We start from the raw sequence: 17,468 nt of genomic DNA on the forward strand, positions 1-17,468 counted from the left end.
GGATATTTTTTATAACCTAACCCTGCTTTACACTTCTCCACAACTTTATCCCTGACCTGTCTGCTGTGTTCCGTGGTTTTCATGATGCTGTTTGATCACTAATGGTCTCTAACAAACCTCTGAGTGAAATATCCCAGTAAAATACACTTAAATTTGTGGGTGTGACATGAAAAAATTTAAAGTTAAAGGGGTATGAATACTTTTTCACGGCACTGTATCTCCCAGTGCCAGCCACCATGCCCGCCCCCCGCCTCTGCCCTCTGCCGGCTGGCTTCTCTCCATTTGTGAAGTGTGCCGCCCACATCCAGACGTCAGAGGCAGCGGCGCCACAATGGAGGATTTTCCTGTTACCGGCAATTACTGCTCGAGGCAGTACAAAATATCAGTACATATCATCCCTGCAGCACCCGGCTATGCCCCTGCACCCAACAGGGCTCCACACACTTATCAGAGCTCTGCCTTGTAATGAACAGTGCTCCTTCCATGACAGCTAGCAGAGATCTTGAAAACTGAAAAATTGCAGAACTGTCTACGGTGCTTATATTTAAGGGAGGCGAGGGCTTCTGAGCAGGACAGAGAACCACTCAGCATGCTGCCTAGACAAGGCATGTAGTACTACATCTGTGCACTAGATGGCAATGTTGTCCACAATGGAAAATTCCTCAAAGTAAATGTGTTCTTCATGTCTGCTGGTGTTGTTATTACGGCGGCCATGTCTGTCCAGGGAATAGGACGACCCCGTCACCTCTGCTGAAGCCATGTCTGTCCAGGGAATAGGACGACCCCATCACCTCTGCTGAAGCCATGTCTGTCCAGGGAATAGGACGACCCCGTCACCTCTGCTGAAGCCATGTCTGTCCAGGGAATAGGACGACCCCGTCACCTCTGCTGAAGCCATGTCTGTCCAGGGTATAGGACGACCCTGTCACCTCTGCTGAAGCCATGTCTGTCCAGGGGATAGGACGACCCCGTCACCTCTGCTGAAGCCATGTCTGTCCAGGGAATAGGACGACCCTGTCACCTCTGCTGAAGCCATGTCTGTCCAGGAATAGGACGACCCCGTCACCTCTGCTGAAGCCATGTCTGTCCAGGGTATAGGACGACCCCGTCACCTCTGCTGAAGTCATGTCTGTCCAGGGTATAGGACGACCCTGTCACCTCTGCTGAAGCCATGTCTGTCCAGGGTATAGGACGACCCCGTCACCTCTGCTGAAGCCATGTCTGTCCAGGGGATAGGACGACCCTGTCACCTCTGCTGAAGCCATGTCTGTCCAGGGTATAGGACGACCCCGTCACCTCTGCTGAAGCCATGTCTGTCCAGGGTATAGGACGACCCTGTCACCTCTGCTGAAGCCATGTCTGTCCAGGGTATAGGACGACCCTGTCACCTCTGCTGAAGCCATGTCTGTCCAGGGAATAGGACGACCCTGTCACCTCTGCTGAAGCCATGTCTGTCCAGGGAATAGGACGACCCCGTCACCTCTGCTGAAGCCATGTCTGTCCAGGGTATAGGACGACCCCGTCACCTCTGCTGAAGTCATGTCTGTCCAGGGTATAGGACGACCCTGTCACCTCTGCTGAAGTAATGTCTGTCCAGGGTATAGGACGACCCTGTCACCTCTGCTGAAGCCATGTCTGTCCAGGGGATAGGACGACCCTGTCACCTCTGCTGAAGCCATGTCTGTCCAGGGAATAGGACAACCCTGTCACCTCTGCTGAAGCCATGTCTGTCCAGGGTATAGGACGACCCTGTCACCTCTGCTGAAGCCATGTCTGTCCAGGGAATAGGACGACCCTGTCACCTCTGCTGAAGCCATGTCTGTCCAGGGTATAGGACGACCCCGTCACCTCTGCTGAAGCCATGTCTGTCCAGGGTATAGGACGACCCTGTCACCTCTGCTGAAGTCATGTCTGTCCAGGGTATAGGACGACCCTGTCACCTCTGCTGAAGCCATGTCTGTCCAGGGAATAGGACGACCCCGTCACCTCTGCTGAAGCCATGTCTGTCCAGGGAATAGGACGACCCCGTCACCTCTGCTGAAGCCATGTCTGTCCAGGGAATAGGACGACCCCGTCACCTCTGCTGAAGCCATGTCTGTCCAGGGTATAGGACGACCCTGTCACCTCTGCTGAAGCCATGTCTGTCCAGGGAATAGGACGACCCTGTCACCTCTGCTGAAGCCATGTCTGTCCAGGGTATAGGACGACCCTGTCACCTCTGCTGAAGCCATGTCTGTCCAGGGAATAGGACGACCCTGTCACCTCTGCTGAAGCCATGTCTGTCCAGGGTATAGGACGACCCTGTCACCTCTGCTGAAGCCATGTCTGTCCAGGGAATAGGACGACCCTGTCAACTCTGCTGAAGTCATGTCTGTCCAGGGGATAGGACGACCCTGTCACCTCTGCTGAAGCCATGTCTGTCCAGGGAATAGGACGACCCTGTCACCTCTGCTGAAGACATGTCTGTCCAGGGTATAGGACGACCCCGTCACCTCTGCTGAAGCCATGTCTGTACAGGGGATAGGACGACCCTGTCACCTCTGCTGAAGCCATGTCTGTCCAGGGAATAGGACGACCCCGTCACCTCTGCTGAAGTCATGTCTGTCCAGGGAATAGGACGACCCCGTCACCTCTGCTGAAGACATGTCTGTCCAGGGTATAGGACGACCCTGTCACCTCTGCTGAAGTCATGTCTGTCCAGGGAATAGGACGACCCTGTCACCTCTGCTGAAGCCATGTCTGTCCAGGGAATAGGACGACCCCGTCACCTCTGCTGAAGCCATGTCTGTCCAGGGAATAGGACGACCCCGTCACCTCTGCTGAAGACATGTCTGTCCAGGGTATAGGACGACCCTGTCACCTCTGCTGAAGTCATGTCTGTCCAGGGAATAGGACGACCCTGTCACCTCTGCTGAAGCCATGTCTGTCCAGGGAATAGGACGACCCTGTCACCTCTGCTGAAGCCATGTCTGTCCAGGGAATAGGACGACCCCGTCACCTCTGCTGAAGCCATGTCTGTCCAGGGAATAGGACGACCCCGTCACCTCTGCTGAAGCCATGTCTGTCCAGGGTATAGGACGACCCCGTCACCTCTGCTGAAGCCATGTCTGTCCAGGGAATAGGACGACCCCGTCACCTCTGCTGAAGCCATGTCTGTCCAGGGAATAGGACGACCCCGTCACCTCTGCTGAAGCCATGTCTGTCCAGGGTATAGGACGACCCTGTCACCTCTGCTGAAGCCATGTCTGTCCAGGGTATAGGACGACCCCGTCACCTCTGCTGAAGCCATGTCTGTCCAGGGAATAAGACGACCCTGTCACCTCTGCTGAAGTCATGTCTGTCCAGGGTATAGGACGACCCCGTCACCTCTGCTGAAGCCATATCTATCACCTGGACGACCCTGTCACCTCTGCTGAAGCCATGTCTGTCCAGGGTATAGGACGACCCCGTCACCTCTGCTGAAGCCATGTCTGTCCAGGGAATAGGACGACCCTGTCACCTCTGCTGAAGCCATGTCTGTCCAGGGAATAGGACGACCCTGTCACCTCTGCTGAAGCCATGTCTGTCCAGGGGATAGGACGACCCTGTCACCTCTGCTGAAGCCATGTCTGTCCAGGGTATAGGACGACCCCGTCACCTCTGCTGAAGTCATGTCTGTCCAGGGTATAGGACGACCCTGTCACCTCTGCTGAAGCCATGTCTGTCCAGGGTATAGGACGACCCCGTCACCTCTGCTGAAGTAATGTCTGTCCAGGGAATAGGACGACCCTGTCACCTCTGCTGAAGCCATGTCTGTCCAGGGAATAGGACGACCCTGTCACCTCTGCTGAAGCCATGTCTGTCCAGGGTATAGGACGACCCCGTCACCTCTGCTGAAGCCATGTCTGTCCAGGGTATAGGACGACCCCGTCACCTCTGCTGAAGCCATATCTATCACCTGGACGACCCTGTCACCTCTGCTGAAGCCATGTCTGTCCAGGGTATAGGACGACCCCGTCACCTCTGCTGAAGCCATGTCTGTCCAGGGAATAGGACGACCCTGTCACCTCTGCTGAAGCCATGTCTGTCCAGGGAATAGGACGACCCTGTCACCTCTGCTGAAGCCATGTCTGTCCAGGGGATAGGACGACCCTGTCACCTCTGCTGAAGCCATGTCTGTCCAGGGTATAGGACGACCCCGTCACCTCTGCTGAAGTCATGTCTGTCCAGGGAATAGGACGACCCCGTCACCTTTGCTGAAGCCATGTCTGTCCAGGGTATAGGACGACCCCGTCACCTTTGCTGAAGCCATGTCTGTCCAGGGAATAGGACGACCCTGTCACCTCTGCTGAAGCCATGTCTGTCCAGGGAATAGGACGACCCTGTCACCTCTGCTGAAGCCATGTCTGTCCAGGGGATAGGACGACCCTGTCACCTCTGCTGAAGCCATGTCTGTCCAGGGTATAGGACGACCCCGTCACCTCTGCTGAAGCCATGTCTGTCCAGGGGATAGGACGACCCTGTCACCTCTGCTGAAGCCATGTCTGTCCAGGGAATAGGACGACCCTGTCACCTCTGCTGAAGCCATGTCTGTCCAGGGTATAGGACGACCCTGTCACCTCTGCTGAAGCCATGTCTGTCCAGGGAATAGAACGACCCTGTCACCTCTGCTGAAGCCATGTCTGTCCAGGGAATAGGACGACCCTGTCACCTCTGCTGAAGCCATGTCTGTCCAGGGTATAGGACGACCCCGTCACCTCTGCTGAAGTCATGTCTGTCCAGGGAATAGGACGACCCCGTCACCTCTGCTGAAGTCATGTCTGTCCAGGGAATAGGACGACCCCGTCACCTCTGCTGAAGCCATGTCTGTCCAGAGTATAGGACGACCCCATCACCTCTGCTGAAGTCATGTCTGTCCAGGGTATAGGACGACCCCGTCACCTCTGCTGAAGTCATGTCTGTCCAGGGGATAGGACGACCCTGTCACCTCTGCTGAAGCCGTATCTGCTGTGACCTGCAGCACACCCTGATGGTGACTTTCCATCACTGAGGAGCGAGAATAGGGGCAATTATATTGGTGACCCCCCGTACCAGTCACTTCAGATATAAGTCTCTGTTCACACCTCCCTGAACATAGTGTCTATAGGCCCCATGTAACCAGCTGCACCAAATACCACCCAGCAACACTATATATACTCGGGTGTACAGGGCAGGGGCTTTATAAACTTGGGCGTACAGAGCAGAGGGTCTATATATTCGGTGTACAGGGGTGTATACTCGGGTGCACAGGGCAGGGGGGGGCACGTACTCGGGTGCACAGGGCAGGGGGGGCACGTTCTCGGGTGCACAGGGCAGGGGGGGGCACGTACTCGGGTGCACAGGGCAGGGGGGGCACGTTCTCGGGTGCACAGGGCAGGGGGGGCACGTTCTCAGGTGCACAGGGCAGGGGGGGGGCACGTTCTCGGGTGCACAGGGCAGGGGGGGCACGTTCTCGGGTGCACAGGGCAGGGGGGCACGTTCTCAGGTGCACAGGGCAGGGGGGGGGCACGTTCTCGGGTGCACAGGGCAGGGGGGGCACGTTCTCGGGTGCACAGGGCAGGGGGGGGCACGTTCTCGGGTGCACAGGGCAGGGGGGGCACGTTCTCGGGTGCACAGGGCAGGGGGGGCACGTTCTCGGGTGCACAGGGCAGGGGGGGGCACGTTCTCGGGTGCACAGGGCAGGGGGGGGCACGTTCTCGGGTGCACAGGGCAGGGGGGCACGTTCTCGGGTGCACAGGGCAGGGGGGGGCACGTTCTCGGGTGCACAGGGCAGGGGGGCACGTTCTCGGGGGCACAGGGCAGGGGGGGCACGTTCTCGGGTGCACAGGGCAGGGGGGGGGCACGTTCTCGGGTGCACAGGGCAGGGGGGCACGTTCTCGGGTGCACAGGGCAGGGGGGGGGGCACGTTCTCGGGTGCACAGGGCAGGGGGGCACGTTCTCGGGTGCACAGGGCAGGGGGGGGCACGTTCTCGGGTGCACAGGCGTCGCTGTTCTGGGAGCAGAGGTTTCCGGATGTGAAGTGGAGGAAGGAGGAGGAGACAGGACAGGAAAACACTGAGGAGGAGACTGAGATCCGTACCCGATCTACTCGGTATATTCTCACCCGGTTCCCGGTATATACACCCGCCACACTGTCCTCACCCGCGGCCTCCCGGAGCTCAGAATGTGACACTGGGAGCCTGCAACACATAACGGTGAGATACGGCGTATCCAACTGTATCTAACCCTGAGAGCAGGGTTATCTGTATCATACCCTGCAGTATTATTACCCCTCCTTATATCATATTTATCCCCTCTTGTTACCCCCTCCTTGTATTAGATCCCCTCTTGTTACCCCCTCCTTGTATTAGATCCCCTCTTGTTACCCCCTCCTTGTATTAGATCCCCTCTTGTTACCCCCTCCTTGTATTAGATCCCCTCTTGTTACCCCCTCCTTGTATTAGATCCCCTCTTGTTACCCCCTCCTTGTATTAGATCCCCTCTTGTTACCCCCTCCTTGTATTAGATCCCCTCTTGTTACCCCCTCCTTGTATTAGATCCCCTCTTGTTACCCCCTCCTTGTATTAGATCCCCTCTTGTTACCCTCTCCTTGTATTAGATCCCCGCTTGTTACCCCCTCCTTGTATTAGATCCCCTCTTGTTACCCTCTCCTTGTATTAGATCCCCGCTTGTTACCCCCTCCTTGTATTAGATCCCCTCTTGTTACCCCCTCCTTGTATTAAATCCCCTCTTGTTACCCCCTCCTTGTATTAGATCCCCTCTTGTTACCCCCTCCTTGTATTAGATCCCCTCTTGTTACCCCCTCCTTGTATTAGATCCCCTCTTGTTACCCTCTCCTTGTATTAGATCCCCGCTTGTTACCCCCTCCTTGTATTAGATCCCCTCTTGTTACCCCCTCCTTGTATTAAATCCCCTCTTGTTACCCCCTCCTTGTATTAGATCCCCTCTTGTTACCCCCTCCTTGTATTAGATCCCCTCTTGTTACCCCCTCCTTGTATTAGATCCCCTCTTGTTACCCCCTCCTTGTATTAGATCCCCTCTTGTTACCCCCTCCTTGTATTAGATCCCCTCTTGTTACCCTCTCCTTGTATTAGATCCCCGCTTGTTACCCCCTCCTTGTATTAGATCCCCTCTTGTTACCCTCTCCTTGTATTAGATCCCCGCTTGTTACCCCCTCCTTGTATTAGATCCCCTCTTGTTACCCCCTCCTTGTATTAAATCCCCTCTTGTTACCCCCTCCTTGTATTAGATCCCCTCTTGTTACCCCCTCCTTGTATTAGATCCCCTCTTGTTACCCCCTCCTTGTATTAGATCCCCTCTTGTTACCCTCTCCTTGTATTAGATCCCCGCTTGTTACCCCCTCCTTGTATTAGATCCCCTCTTGTTACCCCCTCCTTGTATTAAATCCCCTCTTGTTACCCCCTCCTTGTATTAGATCCCCTCTTGTTACCCCCTCCTTGTATTAGATCCCCTCTTGTTACCCCCTCCTTGTATTAGATCCCCTCTTGTTACCCCCTCCTTGTATTAGATCCCCTCTTGTTACCCCCTCCTTGTATTAGATCCCCTCTTGTTACCCCCTCCTTGTATTAGATCCCCTCTTGTTACCCCCCTCCTTGTATTAGATCCCCTCTTGTTACCCCCTCCTTGTATTAGATCCCCTCTTGTTGCCCCCTCCTTGTATTAGATCCCCTCTTGTTACCCCCTCCTTGTATTAGATCCCCTCTTGTTACCCCCTCCTTGTATTAGATCCCCTCTTGTTACCCCCCTCCTTGTATTAGATCCCCTCTTGTTACCCCCCTCCTTGTATTAGATCCCCTCTTGTTACCCCCTCCTTGTATTAGATCCCCTCTTGTTACCCCCTCCTTGTATTAGATCCCCTCTTGTTACCCCCTCCTTGTATTAGATCCCCTCTTGTTACCCCCTCCTTGTATTAGATCCCCTCTTGTTACCCCCTCCTTGTATTAGATCCCCTCTTGTTACCCCCTCCTTGTATTAGATCCCCTCTTGTTACCCCCTCCTTGTATTAGATCCCCTCTTGTTACCCCCCTCCTTGTATTAGATCCCCTCTTGTTACCCCCCTCCTTGTATTAGATCCCCTCTTGTTACCCCCTCCTTGTATTAGATCCCCTCTTGTTACCCCCTCCTTGTATTAGATCCCCTCTTGTTACCCCCTCCTTGTATTAGATCCCCTCTTGTTACCCCCTCCTTGTATTAGATCCCCTCTTGTTACCCCCTCCTTGTATTAGATCCCCTCTTGTTACCCCCTCCTTGTATTAGATCCCCTCTTGTTACCCCCTCCTTGTATTAGATCCCCTCTTGTTACCCCCTCCTTGTATTAGATCCCCTCTTGTTACCCCCTCCTTGTATTAGATCCCCTCTTGTTACCCCCTCCTTGTATTAGATCCCCTCTTGTTACCCCCTCCTTGTATTAGATCCCCTCTTGTTACCCCCTCCTTGTATTAGATCCCCTCTTGTTACCCCCTCCTTGTATTAGATCCTGCCTGTAGACTCCGCTTCTATACACAAGATTTAAAGCTTTTCCTTATTACAGGAAGACAAGATGGAGTCGTGGCCCCAGCGTCAGCTCCAGGGGTCCTTGCTGTTACTCCTCTGCTGGGTGGCGGTCTCGGAGTCCACCATTTATGCGGTAAGATTATATTACAGCCCTGATGTGCCCCCTCCGGGCAGTGGAGGGTCATTCTGCCAGTTTCTGCACCGATGCCCGCTTCTCTTATAGCAGCTTCCAGAAGGTGATCTCGCAGATCTCGAGCGCCCGATCAGAGGCCGCGCCACCTTCCTCGCCCGCTGTCGTCGTTCTGCGCGGACAGGGGGTACAGTAAGGTTTGGGGCGTTATGCTGTCGCGGTGTGACACCACAACCTGTAGGACGGGTTCCGTGGTGTGCCAGGAGGCTGTGGTCACCACCCACCCCACCCCAGACCTCGGATGAGCCTCCTCCATGCTGAGTGACAGCAGGGATCGTGCTTTGTCTGTGAGAAGAACCTCCTCATCTGACGAGCGGCTGTGGCCCACAATGGCTGACGCTCGTCTCCTCCTGTTTTGCGGTCTCTCGAGGTTGTCCAGGTCGTAGTCGGCTTCTGTTTTCGGCGTCTCTCTCTCTCGAGGGTGAACTGTCGGTAGACTGTGCCCGGGAGCCATTGAGACATCGCAGTACATGGCGCAGCACTGCGGACCTGAGGGAAAGAGAAACCGCCTTTGTTTCCCATAGCAACCAATCACAGCGCAGCTTTCATTTCTTATTCAGCGCTTGAAAAAGGAGAGCTGCGCTGTGATTGGCTCCTCTTCCACCACGGTTTTATGGACCTGCGTGCCCCTCGATGAGGACTTATTATCCAGCCTTCCGAGATGAAGATTCCTCCTCATGGTGAAGCCTCCTCTGACTTCATAATACACTTTCTTTCAATCCCTCTCCATTTTCAAGATCTCTGCTTGGAGTCAGAAAACGTGGCGGTTACAGCTCTGTGCGCCCGGACAGTATGGCGGTGTACAGGAGGCGGTTACAGCTCTGTGTGCCCGGACAGTATGGCGGTGTACAGGAGGCGGTTACAGCTCTGTGTGCCCGGACAGTATGGCGGTGTACAGGAGGCGGTTACAGCTCTGTGCGCCCGGACAGTATGGCGGTGTACAGGAGGCGGTTACAGCTCTGTGCGCCCGGACAGTATGGCGGTGTACAGGAGGCGGTTACAGCTCTGTGTGCCCGGACAGTATGGCGGTGTACAGGAGGCGGTTACAGCTCTGTGTGCCCGGACAGTATGGCGGTGTACAGGAGGCGGTTACAGCTCTGTGTGCCCGGACAGTATGGCGGTGTACAGGAGGCGGTTACAGCTCTGTGTGCCCGGACAGTATGGCGGTGTACAGGAGGCGGTTACAGCTCTGTGTGCCCGCACAGTATGGCGGTGTACAGGAGGCGGTTACAGCTCTGTGTGCCCGGACAGTATGGCGGTGTACAGGAGGCGGTTACAGCTCTGTGTGCCCGGACAGTATGGCGGTGTACAGGAGGCGGTTACAGCTCTGTGTGCCCGGACAGTATGGCGGTGTACAGGAGGCGGTTACAGCTCTGTGTGCCCGGACAGTATGGCGGTGTACAGGAGGCGGTTATAGCTCTGTGTGCCCGGACAGTATGGCGGTGTACAGGAGGCGGTTACAGCTCTGTGTGCCCGGACAGTATGGCGGTGTACAGGAGGCGGTTAAAGCTCTGTGTGCCCGGACAGTATGGCGGTGTACAGGAGGCGGTTACAGCTCTGTGTGCCCGGACAGTATGGCGGTGTACAGGAGGCGGTTACAGCTCTGTGTGCCCGGACAGTATGGCGGTGTACAGGAGGCGGTTACAGCTCTGTGTGCCCGGACAGTATGGCGGTGTACAGGAGGCGGTTACAGCTCTGTGTGCCCGGACAGTATGGCGGTGTACAGGAGGCGGTTACAGCTCTGTGTGCCCGCACAGTATGGCGGTGTACAGGAGGCGGTTACAGCTTTGTGTGCCCGGACAGTATGGCGGTGTACAGGAGGCGGTTACAGCTCTGTGTGCCCGGACAGTATGGCGGTGTACAGGAGGCGGTTACAGCTCTGTGTGCCCGGACAGTATGGCGGTGTACAGGAGGCGGTTACAGCTCTGTGTGCCCGGACAGTATGGCGGTGTACAGGAGGCGGTTACAGCTCTGTGTGCCCGGACAGTATGGCGGTGTACAGGAGGCGGTTATAGCTCTGTGTGCCCGGACAGTATGGCGGTGTACAGGAGGCGGTTACAGCTCTGTGTGCCCGGACAGTATGGCGGTGTACAGGAGGCGGTTACAGCTCTGTGCGCCCGGACAGTATGGCGGTGTACAGGAGGCGGTTACAGCTCTGTGCGCCCGGACAGTATGGCGGTGTACAGGAGGCGGTTACAGCTCTGTGTGCCCGGACAGTATGGCGGTGTACAGGAGGCGGTTACAGCTCTGTGTGCCCGGACAGTATGGCGGTGTACAGGAGGCGGTTACAGCTCTGTGTGCCCGGACAGTATGGCGGTGTACAGGAGGCGGTTACAGCTCTGTGTGCCCGGACAGTATGGCGGTGTACAGGAGGCGGTTACAGCTCTGTGTGCCCGGACAGTATGGCGGTGTACAGGAGGCGGTTACAGCTCTGTGTGCCCGGACAGTATGGCGGTGTACAGGAGGCGGTTACAGCTCTGTGTGCCCGGACAGTATGGCGGTGTACAGGAGGCGGTTACAGCTCTGTGTGCCCGGACAGTATGGCGGTGTACAGGAGGCGGTTACAGCTCTGTGTGCCCGGACAGTATGGCGGTGTACAGGAGGCGGTTACAGCTCTGTGTGCCCGGACAGTATGGCGGTGTACAGGAGGCGGTTACAGCTCTGTGTGCCCGGACAGTATGGCGGTGTACAGGAGGCGGTTATAGCTCTGTGTGCCCGGACAGTATGGCGGTGTACAGGAGGCGGTTACAGCTCTGTGTGCCCGGACAGTATGGCGGTGTACAGGAGGCGGTTACAGCTCTGTGCGCCCGGACAGTATGGCGGTGTACAGGAGGCGGTTACAGCTCTGTGCGCCCGGACAGTATGGCGGTGTACAGGAGGCGGTTACAGCTCTGTGTGCCCGGACAGTATGGCGGTGTACAGGAGGCGGTTATAGCTCTGTGTGCCCGGACAGTATGGCGGTGTACAGGAGGCGGTTACAGCTCTGTGTGCCCGGACAGTATGGCGGTGTACAGGAGGCGGTTACAGCTCTGTGCGCCCGGACAGTATGGCGGTGTACAGGAGGCGGTTACAGCTCTGTGCGCCCGGACAGTATGGCGGTGTACAGGAGGCGGTTACAGCTCTGTGTGCCCGCACAGTATGGCGGTGTACAGGAGGCGGTTACAGCTCTGTGTGCCCGGACAGTATGGCGGTGTACAGGAGGCGGTTACAGCTCTGTGTGCCCGCACAGTATGGCGGTGTACAGGAGGCGGTTACAGCTCTGTGTGCCCGGACAGTATGGCGGTGTACAGGAGGCGGTTACAGCTCTGTGCGCCCGCACAGTATGGCGGTGTACAGGAGGCGGTTACAGCTCTGTGTGCCCGGACAGTATGGCGGTGTACAGGAGGCGGTTACAGCTCTGTGTGCCCGGACAGTATGGCGGTGTACAGGAGGCGGTTACAGCTCTGTGTGCCCGGACAGTATGGCGGTGTACAGGAGGCGGTTACAGCTCTGTGTGCCCGGACAGTATGGCGGTGTACAGGAGGCGGTTACAGCTCTGTGTGCCCGGACAGTATGGCGGTGTACAGGAGGCGGTTACAGCTCTGTGTGCCCGGACAGTATGGCGGTGTACAGGAGGCGGTTACAGCTCTGTGTGCCCGGACAGTATGGCGGTGTACAGGAGGCGGTTACAGCTCTGTGTGCCCGCACAGTATGGCGGTGTACAGGAGGCGGTTACAGCTCTGTGTGCCCGGACAGTATGGCGGTGTACAGGAGGCGGTTACAGCTCTGTGCGCCCGCACAGTATGGCGGTGTACAGGAGGCGGTTACAGCTCTGTGTGCCCGGACAGTATGGCGGTGTACAGGAGGCGGTTACAGCTCTGTGTGCCCGGACAGTATGGCGGTGTACAGGAGGCGGTTACAGCTCTGTGTGCCCGGACAGTATGGCGGTGTACAGGGGGCGGTTACAGCTCTGTGCGCCCGGACAGTATGGCGGTGTACAGGAGGCGGTTACAGCTCTGTGTGCCCGGACAGTATGGCGGTGTACAGGAGGCGGTTACAGCTCTGTGTGCCCGCACAGTATGGCGGTGTACAGGAGGCGGTTACAGCTCTGTGTGCCCGCGCAGTATGGCGGTGTACAGGAGGCGGTTACAGCTCTGTGCGCCCGCACAGTATGGCGGTGTACAGGAGGCGGTTACAGCTCTGTGCGCCCGCACAGTATGGCGGTGTACAGGAGGCGGTTACAGCTCTGTGTGCCCGGACAGTATGGCGGTGTACAGGAGGCGGTTACAGCTCTGTGTGCCCGGACAGTATGGCGGTGTACAGGAGACGGTTACAGCTCTGTGCGCCCGGACAGTATGGCGGTGTACAGGAGGCGGTTACAGCTCTGTGCGCCCGGACAGTATGGCGGTGTACAGGAGGCGGTTACAGCTCTGTGCGCCCGCACAGTATGGCGGTGTACAGGAGGCGGTTACAGCTCTGTGTGCCCGCACAGTATGGCGGTGTACAGGAGGCGGTTACAGCTCTGTGTGCCCGCACAGTATGGCGGTGTACAGGAGGCGGTTACAGCTCTGTGTGCCCGCACAGTATGGCGGTGTACAGGAGGCGGTTACAGCTCTGTGCGCCCGCACAGTATGGCGGTGTACAGGAGGCGGTTACAGCTCTGTGCGCCCGGACAGTATGGCGGTGTACAGGAGGCGGTTACAGCTCTGTGCGCCCGCACAGTATGGCGGTGTACAGGAGGCGGTTACAGCTCTGTGTGCCCGCACAGTATGGCGGTGTACAGGAGGCGGTTACAGCTCTGTGTGCCCGGACAGTATGGCGGTGTACAGGAGGCGGTTACAGCTCTGTGTGCCCGGACAGTATGGCGGTGTACAGGAGGCGGTTACAGCTCTGTGTGCCCGGACAGTATGGCGGTGTACAGGAGGCGGTTACAGCTCTGTGTGCCCGGACAGTATGGCGGTGTACAGGAGGCGGTTACAGCTCTGTGTGCCCGGACAGTATGGCGGTGTACAGGAGGCGGTTACAGCTCTGTGTGCCCGGACAGTATGGCGGTGTACAGGAGGCGGTTACAGCTCTGTGTGCCCGGACAGTATGGCGGTGTACAGGAGACGGTTACAGCTCTGTGCGCCCGGACAGTATGGCGGTGTACAGGAGGCGGTTACAGCTCTGTGCGCCCGGACAGTATGGCGGTGTACAGGAGGCGGTTACAGCTCTGTGCGCCCGCACAGTATGGCGGTGTACAGGAGGCGGTTACAGCTCTGTGTGCCCGCACAGTATGGCGGTGTACAGGAGGCGGTTACAGCTCTGTGTGCCCGGACAGTATGGCGGTGTACAGGAGGCGGTTACAGCTCTGTGTGCCCGGACAGTATGGCGGTGTACAGGAGGCGGTTACAGCTCTGTGCGCCCGGACAGTATGGCGGTGTACAGGAGGCGGTTACAGCTCTGTGCGCCCGCACAGTATGGCGGTGTACAGGAGGCGGTTACAGCTCTGTGCGCCCGGACAGTATGGCGGTGTACAGGAGGCGGTTACAGCTCTGTGCGCCCGGACAGTATGGCGGTGTACAGGAGGCGGTTACAGCTCTGTGTGCCCGGACAGTATGGCGGTGTACAGGAGGCGGTTACAGCTCTGTGTGCCCGGACAGTATGGCGGTGTACAGGAGGCGGTTACAGCTCTGTGTGCCCGGACAGTATGGCGGTGTACAGGAGGCGGTTACAGCTCTGTGTGCCCGGACAGTATGGCGGTGTACAGGAGGCGGTTACAGCTCTGTGTGCCCGGACAGTATGGCGGTGTACAGGAGGCGGTTACAGCTCTGTGTGCCCGGACAGTATGGCGGTGTACAGGAGGCGGTTACAGCTCTGTGTGCCCGGACAGTATGGCGGTGTACAGGAGGCGGTTACAGCTCTGTGTGCCCGGACAGTATGGCGGTGTACAGGAGGCGGTTACAGCTCTGTGTGCCCGGACAGTATGGCGGTGTACAGGAGACGGTTACAGCTCTGTGCGCCCGGACAGTATGGCGGTGTACAGGAGGCGGTTACAGCTCTGTGCGCCCGGACAGTATGGCGGTGTACAGGAGGCGGTTACAGCTCTGTGCGCCCGGACAGTATGGCGGTGTGTGACGGTAGTAGAAAATATCCTCGTCAAGCATTCCCTTCTTCCCATAAAAGAAAATCACCCAATATTCCACGAGTAGGAATATCCCTGGAATCGCCGAATAATCCACACATGAGTCAACTTAATGCTGGAACAAGACTGATTTACTGGTACACAGAACTCACAATTTATGCAGCAAAAACTCCTCCTCTGGGCCAGGCTAGATAATTGAGTTTTAAGAATACACACAGCTCAATTATCCTAAAACTCCTCCTCTGGGCCAGGCTAGACAATTGAGTTTTACCAATACACACAGCTCAATTATCTGCTGGCCAGAACATTTACAATTCTTAACAATTTCACACAAGTACTTTCTATCCCACATACAAACATAATCTCAACATCATTGTCCGGTACACGAATACATTCATTCTTGACACTTGGAACCGAACAATATAGTCCTCAAAATAGCAGGGAGAGAATCAAACTGAAGCATATAGGCAATTGCATAAAAGTCCTTCACAATGGCCCCCCTTTTTTCTCCCTGCTCCGGCAACTCGGTTGGACCTTTCCTGGTCCAGTAGGGTTGACGGGTTCAGAGCTTTTAGTCCGAGGTTAAATCCGTTTGGCGTGACAATCCATCGGCATTCCCGTTTTGCTTGCCTGGGCGATAATGAATCGTAAAGTCATAGGGCTGTAAGGCCAAGCTCCAGCGTAGCAAACGGGCGTTGTCCCCTGAAACCCGGTTAAGCCACACCAAGGGGTTGTGATCGGTGATGAGAGTGAACGCCCGGCCATAAAGGTAAGGTGTGAGCTTTTTGAGTGCCCATACCAAGGCCAAACACTCTTTTTCAATGGTGGCATAACTGACCTCCCTTGGCAACAGCTTCCGACTCAGGTATGCCACCGGGTGCTCTCCTCCATCCTCCCCGATCTGGCTTAGTACTGCCCCCAGTCCAAACATTGAAGCGTCTGTATGGACAATAAATCTTTTGTTAGGATCTGGGGTAACCAACACCGGAGCATTAACCAGAGCAGTCTTTAGTGCTTGGAAAGCCACCTCGCATTCCGGGGACCACAGGACTTGTCGGGGTAGCTTCTTTTTGGTCAAGTCGGTCAGGGGTTTGGCCAGGGCACTATAGTCGGGTACAAAGCGTCTGTAATAGCCGGCTGTGCCTAAGAAAGCCATGACTTGTGTCTTGGTGTGGGGAGTGGGCCAATTGGCAACGGCCTCGATCTTAGCCGGCTCCGGCCGTTGCTTACCACATCCTACTCGGTGGCCCAAATATTGTACCTCCGCCATACCCAAGTGACATTTGTCGGGTTTCAGGGTCAGCCCGGCCCCCCTGATCCTATCTAATACTACCCCTACGTGCTCTAGGTGCGCTTCCCAGGTATCGCTGTGGATGGCGATGTCATCCAGGTAAGCGCATGCAAAGCTCTGGAGACCCCTAAGTAACTGATCCACCATCCGTTGGAAGGTGGCCGGGGCGTTCTTCATCCCGAACGGCATAACCCGGAATTGGTATAGGCCGAACGGGGTGATGAAGGCCGACTTGGGTATGGCATCTTCTGCTAGGGGAATCTGCCAATATCCCTTGCATAGGTCTATTGTGGTCAGATACTTCCCTGCAGAGATACGGTCAAGCAGCTCGTCCATCCGTGGCATCGGATAGGCGTCTGTAACTGTCTTGTCATTGAGGCGCCGGTAATCTACACAGAAGCGGGTTGTCCCATCCTTCTTTGGCACTAAGACTACCGGCGAGGCCCAAGGACTTTCTGAGGGTTCGATTACGCCTAGCCGAAGCATCTCATCTATCTCCTTCCGCATCCCTTCCCGGACTGCTTCGGGGATACGGTAGGGAGGCTGTCTCAGGGGTGCCTGTCCTGGAGTCTCTACCTTGTGTATGGCTAGGAGTGTGTATCCAGGCTCCTGAGAGAATGTGGCCTGTTTTGTTTCTAGTAAGCGGACAGCTTGATCCCGCTCTTGCGGCTCCAGCTGTTCACCTAGCTGGACTTTCTTTATCTGGGTCATCCCTTCGTTACTGCCCAATAGGTCGGGAAGGGGTAGGGTCTCTGTGTCTTCTCCTGCTGGTGCACAGATAGCGGCTACCTCCTCTGCCCGTTCCTGATAGGCCTTGAGCATGTTGATGTGAAAGGTTCGTTTCACATCTTCATCCTCGCAGCTGGCTATCGTGTAGGTAGTGTCGCATATCTGTCCTATAACTTTATAGGGGCCCTGCCAGGCGGCCTGGAGCTTGTCTGTTCGGACCGGCCTTAATACCATGACCTTTTGGCCTATCTGAAAGCTCCGGTGCCTAGCCCGTCGGTCATACTATACCCTCTGGCGCTGTTGGGCCGCCCGGAGGTTCTCTCGCACTGTCTGGGCTAATTCCTCCATGCGGTCCCTCAGCTCCAGGACATAAGGTACAACCGGGGTCCCCTCAATCTCTGTCTGCCCCTCCCAGTGATCCTTGATGAGATCTAAGGGCCCCCTCACCCGCCTCCCATAGAGAAGTTCGAAGGGTGAGAATCCGGTCGATTCCTGCGGTACCTCTCGGTAGGCAAAGAGAAGGTGTGGCAGGAATCGCTCCCAATCCTTGTATGCCCCCGTGAACGACTTCAACATTTGCTTTAGCGTTCCGTTGAAGCGCTCGCACAGGCCGTTAGTCTGGG

The 17,468-nt window shown here is 56.4% G+C and overlaps 1 protein-coding gene across 1 annotated transcript in view; it reads left to right on the top strand.

Moving 5' to 3' along the window:
• The first annotated feature begins 5,981 nt into the window (after window positions 1–5,981).
• The window catches only part of RNF167 (ring finger protein 167), a 36,344-nt gene continuing 24,857 nt past the window's right edge, over window positions 5,982–17,468 (top strand). Inside the window, exons 1-2 of the mRNA XM_040415312.1 lie at window positions 5,982–6,212; window positions 8,570–8,665. Coding sequence (XP_040271246.1) covers window positions 8,579–8,665 — 87 coding nt within the window. The 5' untranslated portion in view covers window positions 5,982–6,212; window positions 8,570–8,578. The remainder of the gene's footprint in view (window positions 6,213–8,569; window positions 8,666–17,468) is intronic.

This window comes from Bufo bufo, chromosome 1, assembly GCF_905171765.1.
Source record: "Bufo bufo chromosome 1, aBufBuf1.1, whole genome shotgun sequence".
In the NCBI taxonomy this organism is placed as follows: Eukaryota; Metazoa; Chordata; class Amphibia; order Anura; family Bufonidae; genus Bufo; species Bufo bufo.